This window comes from Oncorhynchus clarkii, chromosome 10, assembly GCF_045791955.1.
Source record: "Oncorhynchus clarkii lewisi isolate Uvic-CL-2024 chromosome 10, UVic_Ocla_1.0, whole genome shotgun sequence".
NCBI lineage: Eukaryota > Metazoa > Chordata > Actinopteri > Salmoniformes > Salmonidae > Oncorhynchus > Oncorhynchus clarkii.
In genome coordinates, this window is record NC_092156.1 from 52,608,533 (window position 1) to 52,625,823 (window position 17,291).

Here is a 17,291-nt window from a genome sequence, read left to right on the forward strand (position 1 = left end):
AAGTATTCAATGGCACGCCCAAATAAGTTCAGGAGTAAAAATTTGCTGAACAAGGTCCCTCAGTTGAGCAGTGAATTTCAAACACAGATTCAACCACAAAGACCAGGGAGGATTTCCAATGCCAAGAGACCACCTAATGGTAGATGGTGTCACGATCGTTTAGAGATTGATTGGACCAAGGTGCAGCGTGTTAGGCGTACATTTTTCCTTTATTTAAATGACACCGAAAAAACAACAATATACAAAAAAACGAACATAAAGCTACATGCAGTGCAGAAAGCAACTGCACACAAACATTCAAGATCCCACAAACTAAAGGTGGAAAAAAGTCTGCCTAAGTATGATCCCCAATCAGAGACAATGATAGACCGCTGCCTCGGATTGGGAACCATACCCGGTCAACAAAGAAATAGAAAAAACTAGAATGCCCACCCAAATCACACCCCGACCTAACCAAATAGAGAAATTAAAAGGCTCTCTAAGGTCAGGGTGTGACAGATGGGTAAAAATACAAATAAAAAATACACTGAATATCCCATTGAACATGGTGAAGTTATTAATTACACTTTGGATGATGTATCAATATACCCAGCCACTACAAAGATACAGGCGTCCTTCTTAACTCAGTGGCTGGAGAGGAAGGAAAACGCTCAAGGATTTCACCATGAGGCTGAATGGTGACATTAAAACAGTTACATAGTTTAATGACTGTGATAGGTGAAAACTGAGGATGCATCAACAACATTGTAGTTACTCTACAATACTAACCTAAATGACAAAGTGAAAAGAAGGAAGCCTGTACAGAATACACATAATACAAAACATGCATCCTGTTTGCAATAAGGTACTTAAGTAAAACTGCAAAAATAATGTGTGTCACGTTCTGACCTTTATTTCCTTTGTTTTGTCTTTATTTAGTTTGGTCAGGGCATGAGTTGGGGTGGACAGTCTGTGTGTTTTTCTATGTTGGGGTTTTGAGTTTAGCCTAGTATGGTTCTCAGAGGCAGGTGTCGTTAGTTGTCTCTGATTGAGAATCATACTTGTGTAGCCTGGGTTTCACTTTTGAGTTGTGGGTGTTTGTTGCCACACGGTACTGTTTCGGTTTTCGTTCATGTTCACATTTATTGTTTTGTATTTCATAGTGTTCAGTTTGTCTTAAAATAAATGTTATGGACACTTACCACGCAGCGCATTGGTCCTCCGATCCTTCTCGCTACTCCTCCTCAGAAGAGGAGGAAGAATGCCGTTACAATGTGCCTAAGATATTAACTTAATGTCCTGAATACAAAACATTATGTTTGGGGAAAATCCAACATCACTCTTCATATTTTCAAGCATGGTTGTGGCTGTGTCAAGTTATGGATATGCTTGTCATCGGCAAGGTCTAGTGAGTTTTTTAGGATAAAAAGAAACAGAATAGAGCAAGGCACAGGCAAAATCCTAGAGGAAAACCTGGTTCAGTCTGCTTTCCAACAGACACTGGGAGAAAAATTCACCTTTCAGCAGGAAAAGAACCAAAACACAAAGCCATACACTGGAGTTGCTTATCAAGACAACATTGAATGTTCCTGAGTGGCCTAGTTACAGGTTTGACTTAAATCAGCTTGAAAATCTATAGCAAGAGTTGAAAATGGCTGTCTAGGAACGATCAACAACCAAATTGATAGTGCTTGATAAAAAAATATATATTGTACAATGCAGGTGTGCTAAGCTCTGAGAGACTCACAGCTGTAATCGCTCCCAAAGGTGATTCTAACATGTATTGACTCGGGGGCTGTGAACACTTACGTAAATTAGGCATTTCATTTTCAATCAATTTACAACATTTTCAAAAAACATGTTTTCACTTTGTCTTCATGGATTATTCTATGTAGATGGGTGAAAAATAAGTGGAACAAGTCAAGGGGTATGAATACTTTCTGAAGGCACTGTATAGGAAAGCATAGACTTTTTCAGACCTTTCCTTCACGGGTGGGCCATTTGGGAAATGTATACAACTTTTCAACTTTTCTCCAATACTATAGAGCCATTACCATGTCCATCAATTCTTGAATAGAAACCTAGTTCACACTCCCGATTTTGAAGTCAACACAGTCGCTACAGTCCCATTAGTTTTCTTTGTAGCCTCGTTTGAATGTTGCGGTTGCGCACATTTGTACGGAATGGGGTGAGTTTACGTTAGTTATTTTCAGAAGCTTCTGCCTAGCATTACCTAGCTAGCTAAATAACCAAATGCACATAAAACTGTCTATGTGGATTGACAACTACCTAGGTTAATGGAAAGTAATGTAAGGGCCACACCCACTGTGATGCTAGTAGCAATTCAATTATGTGTATTACTGAATGCTCAATTATGTGTATTACTGAATGCAATGTTTACCTCTCAGTAATGCTGCGTTTATATGGTACGAGGTTGATGGCAAACAATGTAATTGTTTTCAATGAGAGCATGACAGTAAATGCTGTTGAGGCTGAAGGTGAATGTCATTAGCCGCCACAGTAGATGACACTTGCCACCAGAGTTCAAATATTTCAACTTTTGGTGTGTGCCCTAGCTTTGTTTTCTACCGGATGTTGATTTGCAATGTTTATTTACTGAAATCACCATAGCAACTCATACCATTGTGCTGGCTTGCTTTTGCCATCACTCATTTTCTTGCTTTTTTGTCCTACTGGTATGACGTTTTTTGTGTCCCTTGTCTGAGCTCAGCATAAGACGTTGTTGATGTCTAAACAGGATGTTGTTCTGTCTCTTTGGCCTTTCCAGTGGGAGTGTTGTGGAGCCTTTGGGGCAGACGACTGGAACTTGAACATCTACTTCAACTGCACTGATTCCAACCCAAGTCGCGAGAAGTGCGGAGTCCCCTTTTCATGCTGCACCAAAGACCCCGCAGTACGTGTTCTCTCACTTCACTGAACTATACCCACTATCTTCTGAAGTACAGACAGCTTTTATTGGAGTTGATCAGTCAGTACTTCAGTTATAAAATGCCCCATTCTAATGTCCAGCCACCAGCGTATTACATTAGTTCATACCAATACACTTGAATAGTAAAGTGGCCTGCGAACACACTTAGCAAAGTCAGTAGGTTAAAGCTCAATACCGTCCTAGTTGTTTCTCTCTGCCTAGTCAGAAGACATGTCGTAGACTCTCTCTGTCAAACGCACTGGCTAGATTACAGTGTTTAGTCTTCTCAGAGGCTGCCGAACAGAATGTCCTATCTTAGCTCATGTCCCTTTTTAAGGGGTTAACGTCTCACAGTGGCTAACTTCACGTCACCATAAATCATACTCATACGACACAAACAAGGAGGGACACAACTAGCCTGTGCCGCACAGAACTAACTCATACTACAGCCAAACGGCACACAAATAGGCTATATAACCCTAGCTGAACCTTGTTTGAAGATGTTTATGATGAAATCTCTTTTTTTAGCATGCAACAAGACCAGATGGCATATATCTTCAAATTACATTTCCTTGCCTACAAGCACGTGCAAAATCTAAGTCCTTGACATTGACATTATCCATGATATTTGAAAAATAACTAATGGTTTGGCTTACTATACAGGTCAATATACAGTGCCTTGCGAAAGTATTCGGCCCCCTTGAACTTTGCAACCTTTTGCCACATTTCAGGCTTCAAACATAAAGATATAAAACTGTATTTTTTTGTGAAGAATCAACAACAAGTGGGACACAATCATGAAGTAGAATGACATTTATTGGATATTTCAAACTTTTTTAACAAATCAAAAACTGAAAAATTGGGCGTGCAAAATTATTCAGCCCCTTTACTTTCAGTGCAGAAAACTCTCTCCAGAAGTTCAGTGAGGATCTCTGAATGATCCAATGTTGACCTAAATGACTAATGATGATAAATACAATCCACCTGTGTGTAATCAAGTCTCCGTATAAATGCACCTGCACTGTGATAGTCTCAGAGGTCCGTTAAAAGCGCAGAGAGCATCATGAAGAACAAGGAACACACCAGGCATGTCCAAGATACTGTTGTGAAGAAGTTTAAAGCCGGATTTGGATACAAAAATATTTCCCAAGCTTTAAACAACCCAAGGAGCACTGTGCAAGCGATAATATTGAAATGGAAGGAATATCAGACCACTGCAAATCTACCAAGACCTGGCTGTCCCTCTAAACTTTCAGTTCATACAAGGAGAAGACTGATCAGAGATGCAGCCAAGAGGCCCATGATCACTCTGGATGAACTGCAGAGATCTACAGCTGAGGTGGGAGACTCTGTCCATAGGACAACAATCAGTCGTATATTGCACAAATCTGGCCTTTATGGAAGAGTGGCAAGAAGAAAGCCATTTCTTAAAGATATCCATAAAAAGGGGCGTTTAAAGTTTGCCACAAGCCACATGGGAGACACACCAAACATGTGGAAGAAGATGCTCTGGTCAGATGAAACCAAAATGGAACTTTTTGGCAACAATGCAAAACGTTATGTTTGGCGTAAAAGCAACACAGCTCATCACCCTGAACACACCATCCCCACTGTCAAACATGGTGGTGGCAGCATCATGGTTTGGGCCTGCTTTTCTTCAGCAGGGACAGGGAAGATGGTTAAAATTGATGGGAAGATGGATGGAGCCAAATACAGGACCATTCTGGAACTCCTGATGGAGTCTGCAAAAGACCTGAGACTGGGACGGAGATTTGTCTTCCAACAAGACAATGATCCAAAACATAAAGCAAAATCTACAATGGAATGGTTCAAAAATAAACATATCCAGGTGTTAGAATGGCCAAGTCAAAGTCCAGACCTGAATCCAATCGAGAATCTGTGGAAAGAACCTAAAACTGCTGTTCACAAATGCTCTCCATCCAACCTCACTGAGCTCGAGCTGTTTTGCAAGGAGGAATGGGAAAAAATTTCAGTCTCTTGATTTGCAGAACTGATAGAGACATACCCCAAGCGACTTACAGCTGTAATCGCAGCAAAAGGGGGAGCTGCAAAGTATTAACTTAAGGGGGCTGAATAATTTTGCACGCCCAATTTTTCAGTTTTTGATTTGTTAAAAAAGTTTGAAATATCCAATAAATGTCGTTCCACTTCATGATTTTGTCCCACTTGTTGTTGATTCTTCACAAAAAAATACAGTTTTATATCTTTATGTTTGAAGCCTGAAATGTGGCAAAAGGTCGCAAAGTTCAAGGGGCCGAATACTTTCGCAAGGCACTGTAGGTACACTTCAACTATGACAGACAAAATGAGAAGAAAAAAATCCAGAAAATCACATTGTAGGATTTTTTATGAATTTATTTCCAAATTATGGTGGAAAATAAGTATTTGGTCAATAACAAAAGTTTATCTGAATACTTTGTTATATACCCTTTGTTGGCAATGACAGAGGTCAAACGTTTTCTGTAAATCTTCACAAGGTTTTCACACACTGTTGCTGGTATTTTGGCCCATTCCTCCATGCAGATCTCCTCTAGAGCAGTGATGTTTTGGGGCTGTTGATGGGCAACACGGACTTTCAACTCCCTCCAAAGATTTTCTATGGGGTTGAGATCTGGAGACTGGCTAGGCCACTCCAGGACCTTGAAATGCTTCTTACAAAGCCACTCGTTCGTTGCCCGGGCGGTGTGTTTGGGATCATTGTCATGCTGAAAGACCCAGCCACATTTCATCTTCAATGCCCTTGCTGATGGAAGGAGGTTTTCACTCAATCTCACCATACATGGCCCCATTCATTCTTTCCTTTACACAGATCAGTCGTCCTGGTCCCTTTGCAGAAAAACAGCCCCAAAGCATGATGTTTCCACCCCCATGCTTCACAGTAGGTATGGTGTTCTTTGGGTGCAACTCAGCATTCTTTGTCCTCCAAACACGACGAGTTGGGTTTTTACCAAAAAGTTATATTTTGGTTTCATCTGACCATATGACATTCTCCCAATCTTCTTCTGGATCATCCAAATGCTCTCTAGCAAACTTCAGACGGGCCTGGACATGTACTGGCTTAAGCAGGGGGACACGTCTGGCACTGCAGGATTTGAGTCACTGGCGGCGTAGTGTGTTACTGATGGTAGGCTTTGTTACATTGGGCCCAGCTCTCTGCAGGTCATTCACTAGGTCCCCCCATGTGGTTCTGGTTTTTTTGCTCACCGTTCTTGTGATCATTTTGACCCCACGGGTGAGATCTTGCGTGGAGCCCCAGATCGAGGGAGATTATCAGTGGTCTTGTATGTCTTCCATTTCCTAATAATTGCTACCACAGTTGATTTCTTCAAACCAAGCTGCTTACCTATTGCAGATTCAGTCTTCCCAGCCTGGTGCAGGTCTACAATTTTGTTTCTGGTGTCCTTTGACAGCTCTTTTGTATTGGCCATAGTGGAGTTTGGAGTGTGACTGTTTGAGGTTGTGGACAGATGCCTTTTATACTGATAACAAGTTCAAACAGGTGCCATTAATACAGGTAACGAGTGGAGGACAGAGGCGCCTCTTAAAGAAGAAGTTACAGGTCTGTGAGAGCCAGAAATCTTGCTTGTTTGTAGGTGACCAAATACTTTTTTTACACAATAATTTGCAAATAAATTCATTAAAAATCATACAATGTGATTTTCTGGATTTTTTTTCTCTCATTTTGTCTGTCATAGTTGAAGTGTACTCTCATCTTTTTAAGTGGGAGAATTTGCACAAATGGTGGCTGACTAAATACTTTTTTGCCCCACTGTATATGCCTATATCAAGCTCATTAACAACCCCAGTTTTAGCAGCCTCTACATCCATTTCTATCTACTGTTTGCAAACTTCTCGCAGGTTTGGTTGAGAGTCAATTAGGCGAATGCTGTGAATATACCGTTTATAAATATCCTCTCGTTTATATTGTAGGAGGATGTCATTAACACCCAGTGTGGCTACGACATTCGAGCTAAAGCGGTGAGTTTAATCATTCTTTTTGCAGAAAATATGTTATTTCCCAACAGTAACTTATTTGAGATTCCTGGAAATGCTGTGAAGTACTTAATCCAAGAGTCTGCACCTATATTCTAACTCGAAAGTTGCTGTTATTAGTGTTGAGCCGACACAGTTAGGCTGGTGCAATGCCTGAGTAGTAGAGGGGAAAACGTTCTTCAGAGACCCGCTGTCTTGCCTCTTGGATCAAAATGAATAATATTACATGGAAAGGGGGGACTTGATCCTAGATCAGCACTCCTACTCCGAGACACTTGATACATACAGCCCCAGAATCCAACATTACGGCAGTCAGTTCACTTGGAAGCAAGCTCTGGGAGCTTTTTCCACAGCATGGGGATGGGTTGTTTCATCAAAAGGCAGCCCTCAAAATAAAACAGTGGAATTGCGAAATAGGAATCGTAGAAAACTGTTTCCCATTAGTCATTGGCAGGTTGGTTGAGCTAGATGAGGTAATTCTTACTGCACTCCACCCAAGTCTAAGTCACAACACTGGTCTCACAGTCCATCACCACTCTCCCAGCCCCCCATTTAACAACAGCTGGTTCCCTCAGTACTATGGGTTGCATGGAATTACTCATGGTGGAGAAATGTGCTTTGGGCCAAGTACCATGGGAGAGAGAGTAATGTAAGGAAGGGGTGTATTTATTTTCCAAACATTACCCTCAAACTGTGAAAAGCATACATTTGGAAACTGTTTTGATAAGATTCAGTTCAGGGAAGGTATTTTAACAAAAGGACATGGTGAACTGCAGGATGTTCATGGAATGGCCATTTGGTGAGATATAGTAAGCTCCAAGAGTATTGGGACAGTGACAAATGTTTTGTTGTTTTGGCTCTGTACTCCAGCACTTTGGATTTGAAATGATACAAACATTTTTGGTTAGAGTGCAGATTGTCAGCTTAATTTGAGGGTATTTTTATTCATATCGGGGGAACCGTTTAAAAATTGCAGCACGATTTGTACATAGTCCACCCATTTTAGGGGGACCAAAAATTATTCTGACCTAGGGCTGTTATGGTGACCGTATTACCGCCACACTGACGGCCATGAGTCATGATAGTCAAATTCCACGTGACCGTTTAGTCACGGTAATTAGGCTTCTTCAAGCTCTGATGCTGTTGATGGTCATTAGTAGCCTACCAAGTTTGGTACTCAGCACTCTATTGTCCCTCTAATCACTCTGACATCAATGCAAATGTTATCGAATATCTAATCAAACACTTCACGAGAGCCCATGAGCTCATGCAACATTTCTATAGGCTATGCAATTACGTGAGAAAACAGAATGATGGCCTCTATTAAAAAGAGGAGGATCCCATCAGCTTTCTATAAGCTATGCCTACTATATTTATTTCTCAACTTTTCTAATATTAAGCACATTGCTTCTCTTTACAACAGGATGGCATGAAGATTAACAATGGGAATAGCATCCTCCATTCGCTATTTAAGTGCATAGATGACATGTATTTTTTCCTCCTGCCCCTGCTTCGAGACAGGTGCATGATAATGGTCCATTCTAAATAAATAAAAATTCACACATATATTATTTAGTATATGTAAAGACAAGATTAAATCAAGAATAGTCTGATGGTTGACAATATTAGGCTATCACTTGTGAATGATATATTTGTTGCCGGGAAAATCAAGGCATTTTTTCAAATCATCATTACGGTCGCATCATGCAGCCTTAGAATATAAAAAAAAAATCTAAACATATAGCCCAACGTTTGCATCTGACCATGGAGAGCCCTCGGGGTTCACGATCGTTATATCTTTGTTGTTTTGGAAGTTTCACTATCATTAAAATGTGGAACTCTACTCACGCTGTGCCTTGGTCCAATTATTCATATGACGGTCGTGACGGTATCAAAAATCAAGTGGCCAAAAACTTCGTAAAGTTAAGCACATTAATCTGATTTACAACAGGTGTAGAGCCCAACTGGCATACATATGCAGCGAGTGGGTATCAAGTTTGAGTTTCAATATAAATAAACCATTGAAATACACATTTATAATAAAAGCATTACATGCATAATTGCATTTGCTGTCACTTTTGAGGGTGGTGTTTTCCTGCTAATGGAACATTTGCGCGTATAGCCTAATGCCATGGGTCATTGCTAAGCTTATAATGTGAAGAAATAGCCTAATAGTTTAGCAACATTTTAAGTTAAACGTTCTGATCTGTTGCGTCATTACTTTAAACGTTTTTTTGATGCTAGTGGTTGTATTATGACATCCCACAACTGTCCCAGACTATGCTGGGAATATTTATTTCCCGCACAGAATAGAATAGGTCAACTTTTGTTCTATGGGGGATAGTATAGTGTGCGTTTGCTGTTCGTTAGGCCTACTTCTCTTGATGATTGACTAAAATAAATGTGGACAGTTCTTTCAATATCTTCAATTTGCGCTTCGGAGTTAGATAAGGAGGACAGTTGCGTCCCCGATGTGTCTGTCTTCACTTGTATCCTGTGAGAAAGACCCGATCAATTGACAGAGAGTGAGAGGTTCTTCGACGCGCCCAGCTGGGAGAAGGGAATTATAATTATTATATTCAGCCCAAGGGCACAACAGCTGCTGGTCGCAAAAGGCATGGATTTTTTTAGGGGGCATTATGGCCACACAAAAATAATGCCGCCATGAAATCTGATACATTATCCAGTGCTTGTCAAATTTTAAAAGACTGATGAAGTGTGTACAGCCTGTGCAAAAAAACAAAGCAGAGCTCATGCCTTTCAAATCATCAGCATTATGCAGCCCTAGAATGTTTTAAAAATCTAAACACATAGCCCAAGGTTTGTTTCACAACTAAAGTTACATAAATAACTCTAAATTCAACATATAGGAGTACCTGTTTCTTTATTAACCTCTCAACACAGAATAGCCGCATGTGCGCACTCCCCCAAATAATTTGGAGAAAATATCCTTTTTATTTTATTCAGCTATGTTCAATTGTGTTCTTCATACTATATAAAATAATCTAAAATAATGCCACGGAATTCAAAGCAAATCATGTCTGCTAAATGAACTAGTGTAGCCCACAGCCATATGGCATTGCCAGATAAGATAAAATAAGCCAGATAAGGACAACTCAGAGTATGCTATTCTGTTCTTCTGAAACACACTACATTTTCTTCATATCATGTTTCTTTAGACTGGTATAAAATAAATAATGGATTTATTGTGATGGTGTAGGCTATAGTACATGGATTTCTTATACTTTTTAAAGTGTAGATGTTCCTAAGGTCTGCATCAGTGGCTTGTGGGCTATGCATGAATGCCAGTAGATGTTAAATGTGTTAATTATCGGTCAATTACCATGAGACCGGCAGTTATTAGCTTGAAATTCACCGGCTAACACAATTTCATGACCGCCACAGCCCTAATTGTGCTTAAAGGAGTTTAAAGTAATCAAAAGTTGAATATTTGGTCTCCTATTCCTAGCACGCAATGATTACATCAAGCTTGTGGTCTAAACACTTGTTGGATGATTTTGCTGTTTGTTTTGGTTGTGTTTCAGATCATTTTGTGCCCAATAGAAATTAATGGTAAATAATGTATTTGGTCATTTTGGAGTCACTTTTATTGTTTATAAGAATATAATATGTTTCTTAACTCTTCTACATTAATGTGTATGCTACCATGATTACGGATAATCCTTAATGAATCGTGAATAATGATGAGTGAGACGCATATTTTTCATCTGTAACTTTCTCACTCATCCTTATTCACATTTCAAAACAACAAATGTTGTGAAATGTGTCACTGTCTCAATACCTTTGGAGCTCACTGTATATGGCATGCAAGTCAGGGTGAAGTTTCCGCTACACGCTGATCTTTGGTCAGTTTTGCATTTAGGATTGGGGGAGGGGAAGCTGATCCTAGATCTATATCTAAATGTAGGAGAAACTTCACCCCATAGTGCCCGCGAAAACACTTGAGGTGACTAATAAGGTGGCTAACAAAAGCTGACATTTAACATCTAGGCTACTGAAGCGTGATTAACCTGATGTACAATTCACATAATAATATAACAATACTTTAAAGTAGCTATGCCATTTAGCAGACGCTGTTATCCAAAGCGACTTCTAGTATAGTAACTGTTTTTTGTAAATGTGGTGGTAGCATGATGCTCTAACCAACTGAGCTACACTTGATAACAGAGTAAATACCAATTAAATTATGGACTGTAAGATAAAAATGTTAGCATGAAAGGTCATTGTTTTGTTTTGTGTCGTCTCTGCTGTGTTAGGACTCGGAGCAGATGACCTTTATCTACATCAAAGGCTGTGTGCCTCAGTTTGAGAAGTGGCTTCAAGACAACCTGACAGTGGTGGCAGGGATCTTCATAGGAATCGCTTTACTACAGGTTGGGAACACATGTCTGATACATACACCGGAGTATGAACCCTAGTTTTACCTGTCTGCTTTCAGTGCATTTTTGGTTTTAAAGCTAAAGCCTGGGATTTGAGAAGCTGTTCAATGGTAATTTCAATTCTTGATATTTTACACATTGATATAGCTCACTGTATATGTATAATTTATAAATGCCTCATGAGTTTAGCACAACTGTTTGTCTTCACCAAAATCCAAAATATAAGGGACGGAAATCAATCCAAAGCTGCGTTATGGCGCACTTGACATATTCAGATCATTTCCAATAGAGCTGACATCTGCCATGTTTACCTTGGATGCGATCTCCACGTATGCGGTAACATTGGCTTTAAAAAGGTACATTGTTCGACAACGTTCTATGGGTTGAATCCCCTCCAAGGTTTCATTATTCCATTGTTTACAAACACGAAGAATGTGAACTAACGACATATATGGTTGAAACTATCATGTAGATGTCATGGACTGTCAGACCTTGCATCTAGAGTGCTGTCTATGAATTTGAGAGGGGTTACATTTCCCGACCCCCATCCCTCAGATGTATAATAAAACAAATAGCGGGCACCCCTTTTGTTGTTTTTTCAAATCCCAGAATGTAGCTTTAAGGGGCTGTACTTTCAACATTGTTATTTCTCTTACATGTCGCGGGAATGGACTGTAACTTGAAATAGCCAGGTTTTTTTTATTTGATAGTGGTGTCAATGATACATTTCTTAAGATGTCCTGAAACATTGTTTATCTCTGCTTTTTATGTTCATAGCTGACTATGCTTGTGCATATGGTTGTGGACTTTACTTGCTACTATTTTGTATTTTTTTATTTTACCTTTATTTAACTAGGCAAGTCAGTTAAGAACAAATTATTATTTGCAATAAAGGCCTAGGAACAGTGGATTAACTGCCTTGTTCAGGGTCAGAACGACAGATTTTTACCATGTCAGCTCAGGGATTCGATCTAGCAACCTTTCGGTTACTGGTCCAAAGCGCTGACCACTAGGCTACCTGCCGCCCAAAATGATACTAAATGATGACTTAGGCTATTGTCTGAGAATAGAATTTAGACATTAAAAAAACTGTATTGCTGATCATAAAACTGACCATGAAACACTGAAATCAACTAGATCTATCACCACAGTAGCGATGTCTCACCTAATCTTTGTGCCCTTTTTCAGATTTTTGGGATCTGTTTAGCACAGAATCTAGTGAGCGACATTGAAGTAGTGAGAGAGAGTTGGTAAGAACCACAATTGATTATTTAAAAACGTATATACTTATATTTTTTTTTTTACTTCCATGTTCAAGGAAAACCACCCCAAAACTATATTTTGGTATTTGTTTCATTAGTCCATTGATGATTTATTCCCCAAAATGTTTTGCATGTCAGCAATCAAGTTTTCAACATATGTAACTTTAAAAATAAGAAATCTGGCCTGTATGATGCATTTTGAATCATATGATGCTGCAGAGTTCTGTATTTTGAAAGTTACATATTTTGGGGGTGGAGTTTTCCTTTAAACCAACAAAATAAGTGTGGTTTCAGTATAGTTATGCCCACCTGGTGGTCATAGCCAGTACTAAGGGATTAAATTCTGTTGACCTTGAATCACTCTGCGTGGAGATGATGTATTGAAAAAACATTTAAATACAACCAGGATTATAAACCCAGGATTTGGTGAGTGCACTTTTCATTTATTTTCACTTTCCTCTCTTTCCCCGTCACACATCAGTTTGTTTACCTGAAACACCTCAAGCAAACTAAAGGTTGTAACGAAGGTAAGCCCCTTTACGCTTGTTCTACAATCGTTCTAGACTCCAGAATCTTTTTAATCTCATCTATTAAAGACCATGGAACCAATAAAACTATAGTTGATAAATAACAGTGAAAGAAGTCCTCCCTGCTACCACTGTATTCTCTTGATTGAAATATATGTCCTTAGATTAACTACCATACTTTGACCTACATCTTTCATCCATACATTTAAATGAAATATTTTAATCCATACATTTAAATGAAATATTGATTTGATTTCGTATCTCCCATGCAGATCTCTTGAGTTTTGCCACCTTCTAAAGGGAGACGATCAGGACACTTGAGAAATGTACAAAATGAAGAGTCTCGCTGCTTCCTTTATGCTCTGTATATAATACTTTTGTAAGAATTTGTTTTTAAATGTCTCACTGATGCAGTGTCAAACACTGCCTGGAAGGGTCATGTACAAAGCCATATGTATACATATGTGTATATAAGGGAGCCAGACATATGTATCTATATGGCTCTGGTCATGTACAGTATAGAGGTAGAGCTGAGGTCGTTCTGTAAATGCGCTGCATGCCTATTCATAGGGCACTCGTTCTCCTACCTGTATTCTTTATTGTTATAATGTCTGATGTATTGTACAGTATAAGTCAGATTCCCAGTATGGAGTGAATTGGCTGGGTAGCACTTTGCACACTGTGTTATAAAGCCTGCATAGCTGTAGCAGTAACATGTATTGTAATGTCATGCTATACTGTGTGAAGTGTCACAAATTGGTTTAGGGTCCCTAAACCATTTTGTGACACTTCACACAGTATAGCATGACATTACAATATCATGCAGCAGTTTGGGATCTTTAGTAAGTTACATTTAAATTAATGACTGTGTTTTGTGATGTCGTTGGTCAAAAAGTGACATGATGAACTATCATTAGGTAATGTGCTTGGTGTCATGTCATGGCAGAATTCATCTATGCTTCATGAAGTTTGAGTCTCGTAATTAAGTGTTCCAGTTTCTAAAGAGGGAACAAGATTTAAAGAGAATTAGTGTTACTAATACCACACACATCCTGTCTATTGACTAGCAATAACTTCAAGAACCACGAACTAACTCAATTTCAGCCACAAGTGTTGTATTTCATTGTTGTGTTCAATTTATAACAGTTGCCCCATAAAGGTGAGGTATCAAAACCCAACTAGGTTCTTTACTGAATTTTGATTGCCTTTTAGCTGTTCTTGATTTATTTCTCTGTTTTGTCAGAATTTTTTCAACAGAAGAATCCCATGAGGCAAAAATTTGGCAAATGTCGTCTTAATGGCATCATTTTGTGGTTGTATGGTTGAGACTTCATAATTCCAGATGCAACCGAACGGTCTCTGTTACAGTATAACCAGGCGATGACATCAAGAGGTCATGGGAAAGAGTAATATTTTGGTTGTTATTTGGTCAGATTAAGAGCGTTTAGGCCAGTAACTGAAAGGCCACTGGTTCAAATCCTGAGCCGACTAGGTGAAAAGTATAACCCTAACTGCTCTTCTAAATTGCTCTGGGTAAGAGTGTCTGCTAAATGAATACATTTTAAATAAAAAGACAATAACAAAACTTACTTATGAAACCTGACCATGTCATTAAAATGACATTGCAACCAGTTTTGCCTGCTTGGATGAGACTTCGCTGATATTCACCCACCTAATGTTCCTGGCAGGCACACAGCACATCACCAGCTGGTTCGCTTTCTGGAAGCAGACGACATTTGCACTCTCACCAGCAGATTTTAAGAGGGAACTGAGATATTTGTATTACCTTTATGTGAGACCACATTGTATTGATTGAAGTAGGGTTGTGGTCAAAACCATTTAAATTTAGAATGACATGACTTACAATTCAAGATTTTAAAAGTGCTATTTTGAATTTCAATAAACTTTCTGAATTGAAATGGAGGTGACCACAACCATGTATTGAAGTGACCTCTGATTTGATCTCAAATCTAGATCCTCAAAAGACGTGCAAAAGCTACATTAGACGCTGTGGCCCTTATTTCCTAAGGCAATATTTTCATTAGAGTAAAAAACAGTACATTGGTAATAATGGCTGGAATGGAATGGTATCAAACACATTTAATACCATTCCATTCACTCCATTCCAGCCATTATTATGAGCCGTCCTACCCTCAGCAGCATCCACTGGTGCACACTCTAAGTAAATCTGGCCCTATTTGGGGTATAGAGTAAGAATATCACATATTCTGTAAAAACTGACTTTTTGATTTTCTTGGGGATTGCATGTAGGTTGTACTTTTCACAGCGCCATCTCACAAAACACAAAAACAAACATTTTCCCTGTGCCATAGGTGTGATCATGATGTTCTGTACTTTCATGTCATATGTGTTTTAAATCATGTAAATAACTGGATAGTGAGAAGTTGTAAATATGTCAAAATAAATGTATGCTGCTTTGTATTAAAGTGGGTCTGGTAGGTGATTCATTCATGTATTTGTGTAAAAGTGTAACATGTTTGTTGACACGTTGACCATTAACCACCGGCCAATTCATCATTATTTAAAAAAATAAAATAAAAAAATCTGGAAATGTAAGAAGAGAATGGACATAAGACTGTCAGCTGGCATGTTAGACTAGTTTAAGAGGCTACCAGATTGATTCAGCTTACTATTGTGCCGCTTTGGAACTGTATTTGATCCAGATCCATCAAATAAGGGCCCTCAGTCTATCCGGAAGGCCAACTTTAGTGGCTTTAAGGAGCAGTTCTCTCTGTGGGTCTAACCCTGGAAAAGTTCTGGAAAACGGTTAAAGACCTGGAGAATAAACCCTCCTCCTCACACCTGCCCATGTTACTTAAAGTTGATGATGTGGTTGTTACTGACAAGAAGCACATGGCTGAGCTCTTTAATCACCACTTCATTAAGTCAGGATTCCTATTTGACTCAGCCATGCCTTCTTGCCCGTCCAACATTTCCTCATCTCCTACCCCTTCTAATGCGACTAGCCCCGATGCTCCTCCCTCTTTTTCCTCTACCCGCTACAAAGTTTCTCCCTGCAGGCGGTCACTGAGTCCAAGGTGCTAAAGGAGCTCCTTAAACTTGACCCCCAAAAAACATTTGGGTCAGATGGTTTAGACCCTTTCTACTTTAAGGTTACCTATCATCGCCAAGCCTGTCTCTGACCTTTTTTAACCTGTCTCCTCTCTGGGGAGGTTTCCATTGATTTGAAGGCAACCACAGGTTTGTCCTTTATTTAAAGGGGGAGATCAAGCTAATCATAAATGTTATAGGCGTATTTCTATTTTGCCATGTTTATCAAAAGTGTTGTAAAAACGTGTCAATAATCAAATGACTGGCTTTCTTGATTCTCTTTGCGATGCAATCTGGTACCCGCTCAGGTTATGGATGTGTCACTGCAACCTTAAAGGTCCTCAATGATGACACCATTGTCCTTGATTCTAAGCAATGTTGTGCTGCTATTTTTATTGACTTGGCCAAAGCTTTTGATACAGTAGACCATTTAATTCTTATGGGCCAGGCTAAGGAGTATTGGTGTCTCTGAGGGGGTCTTTGGCCTGGTTTGCTAACTACCTCTCTTAAAGAGTGGTGTAATAAAGTCAGAACATCTGCTCTCTCAGCCACTGCCTGTCACCAAGGGTGAACCCCCAAGGCTCAATCCTAGGACCCACACGCTTCTCAATTTACATCAACAACATAGCTCAGGCAGTAGGAAGCTCTCATCCAATTCAATGCAGATGATACAGTCTTACTCAGCTGGCCCCTCCCCGGATTTTGTGTTACATGCTCTACAACAAAGCTTTTTTAGTGTCCAACAAGCTTTCTCTGCCCTTAACCTTGTTCTGAACACCTCCAAAACAAAGGTCATGTGGTTTGGGAAGAAGAATGCCCATCGTCCCACAGGTGTTATTACTACCTCTGAGGGTTTAGAGCTTGAAGTAGTCACCTCATACAAGTACTTGGGAGTATGGCTAGACGGTACACTGTCCTTCTCTCAGCACATATCAAAGCTGCAGGCTAAAGTTAAATGTAGACTTGGTTTCCTGTATCGTAATGCCTCCTCTTTCACCCCAGCTGCCAAACTAACCCTTATTCAGATTACCCTAACATGCTAGATTACGGAGATGTAATTTAAGATTGGCAGGTAAGGGTGCTCTCGAGTGGCTAGATGTGCTTTACC

General features: G+C 39.5%; 1 protein-coding gene across 1 annotated transcript in view; it reads left to right on the forward strand.

Annotated features, from left to right (window-relative positions):
- LOC139418764 (tetraspanin-5-like) overlaps nt 1–15,558 on the forward strand; it is a 34,612-nt gene extending 19,054 nt beyond the window's left edge. The window contains exons 5-10 of the mRNA XM_071168446.1: nt 2,768–2,893; nt 6,860–6,907; nt 11,200–11,316; nt 12,511–12,572; nt 13,066–13,111; nt 13,384–15,558. Coding sequence (XP_071024547.1) covers nt 2,768–2,893; nt 6,860–6,907; nt 11,200–11,316; nt 12,511–12,572; nt 13,066–13,078 — 366 coding nt within the window. The 3' untranslated portion in view covers nt 13,079–13,111; nt 13,384–15,558. The remainder of the gene's footprint in view (nt 1–2,767; nt 2,894–6,859; nt 6,908–11,199; nt 11,317–12,510; nt 12,573–13,065; nt 13,112–13,383) is intronic.
- The last annotated feature ends 1,733 nt before the right edge of the window (nt 15,559–17,291 follow it).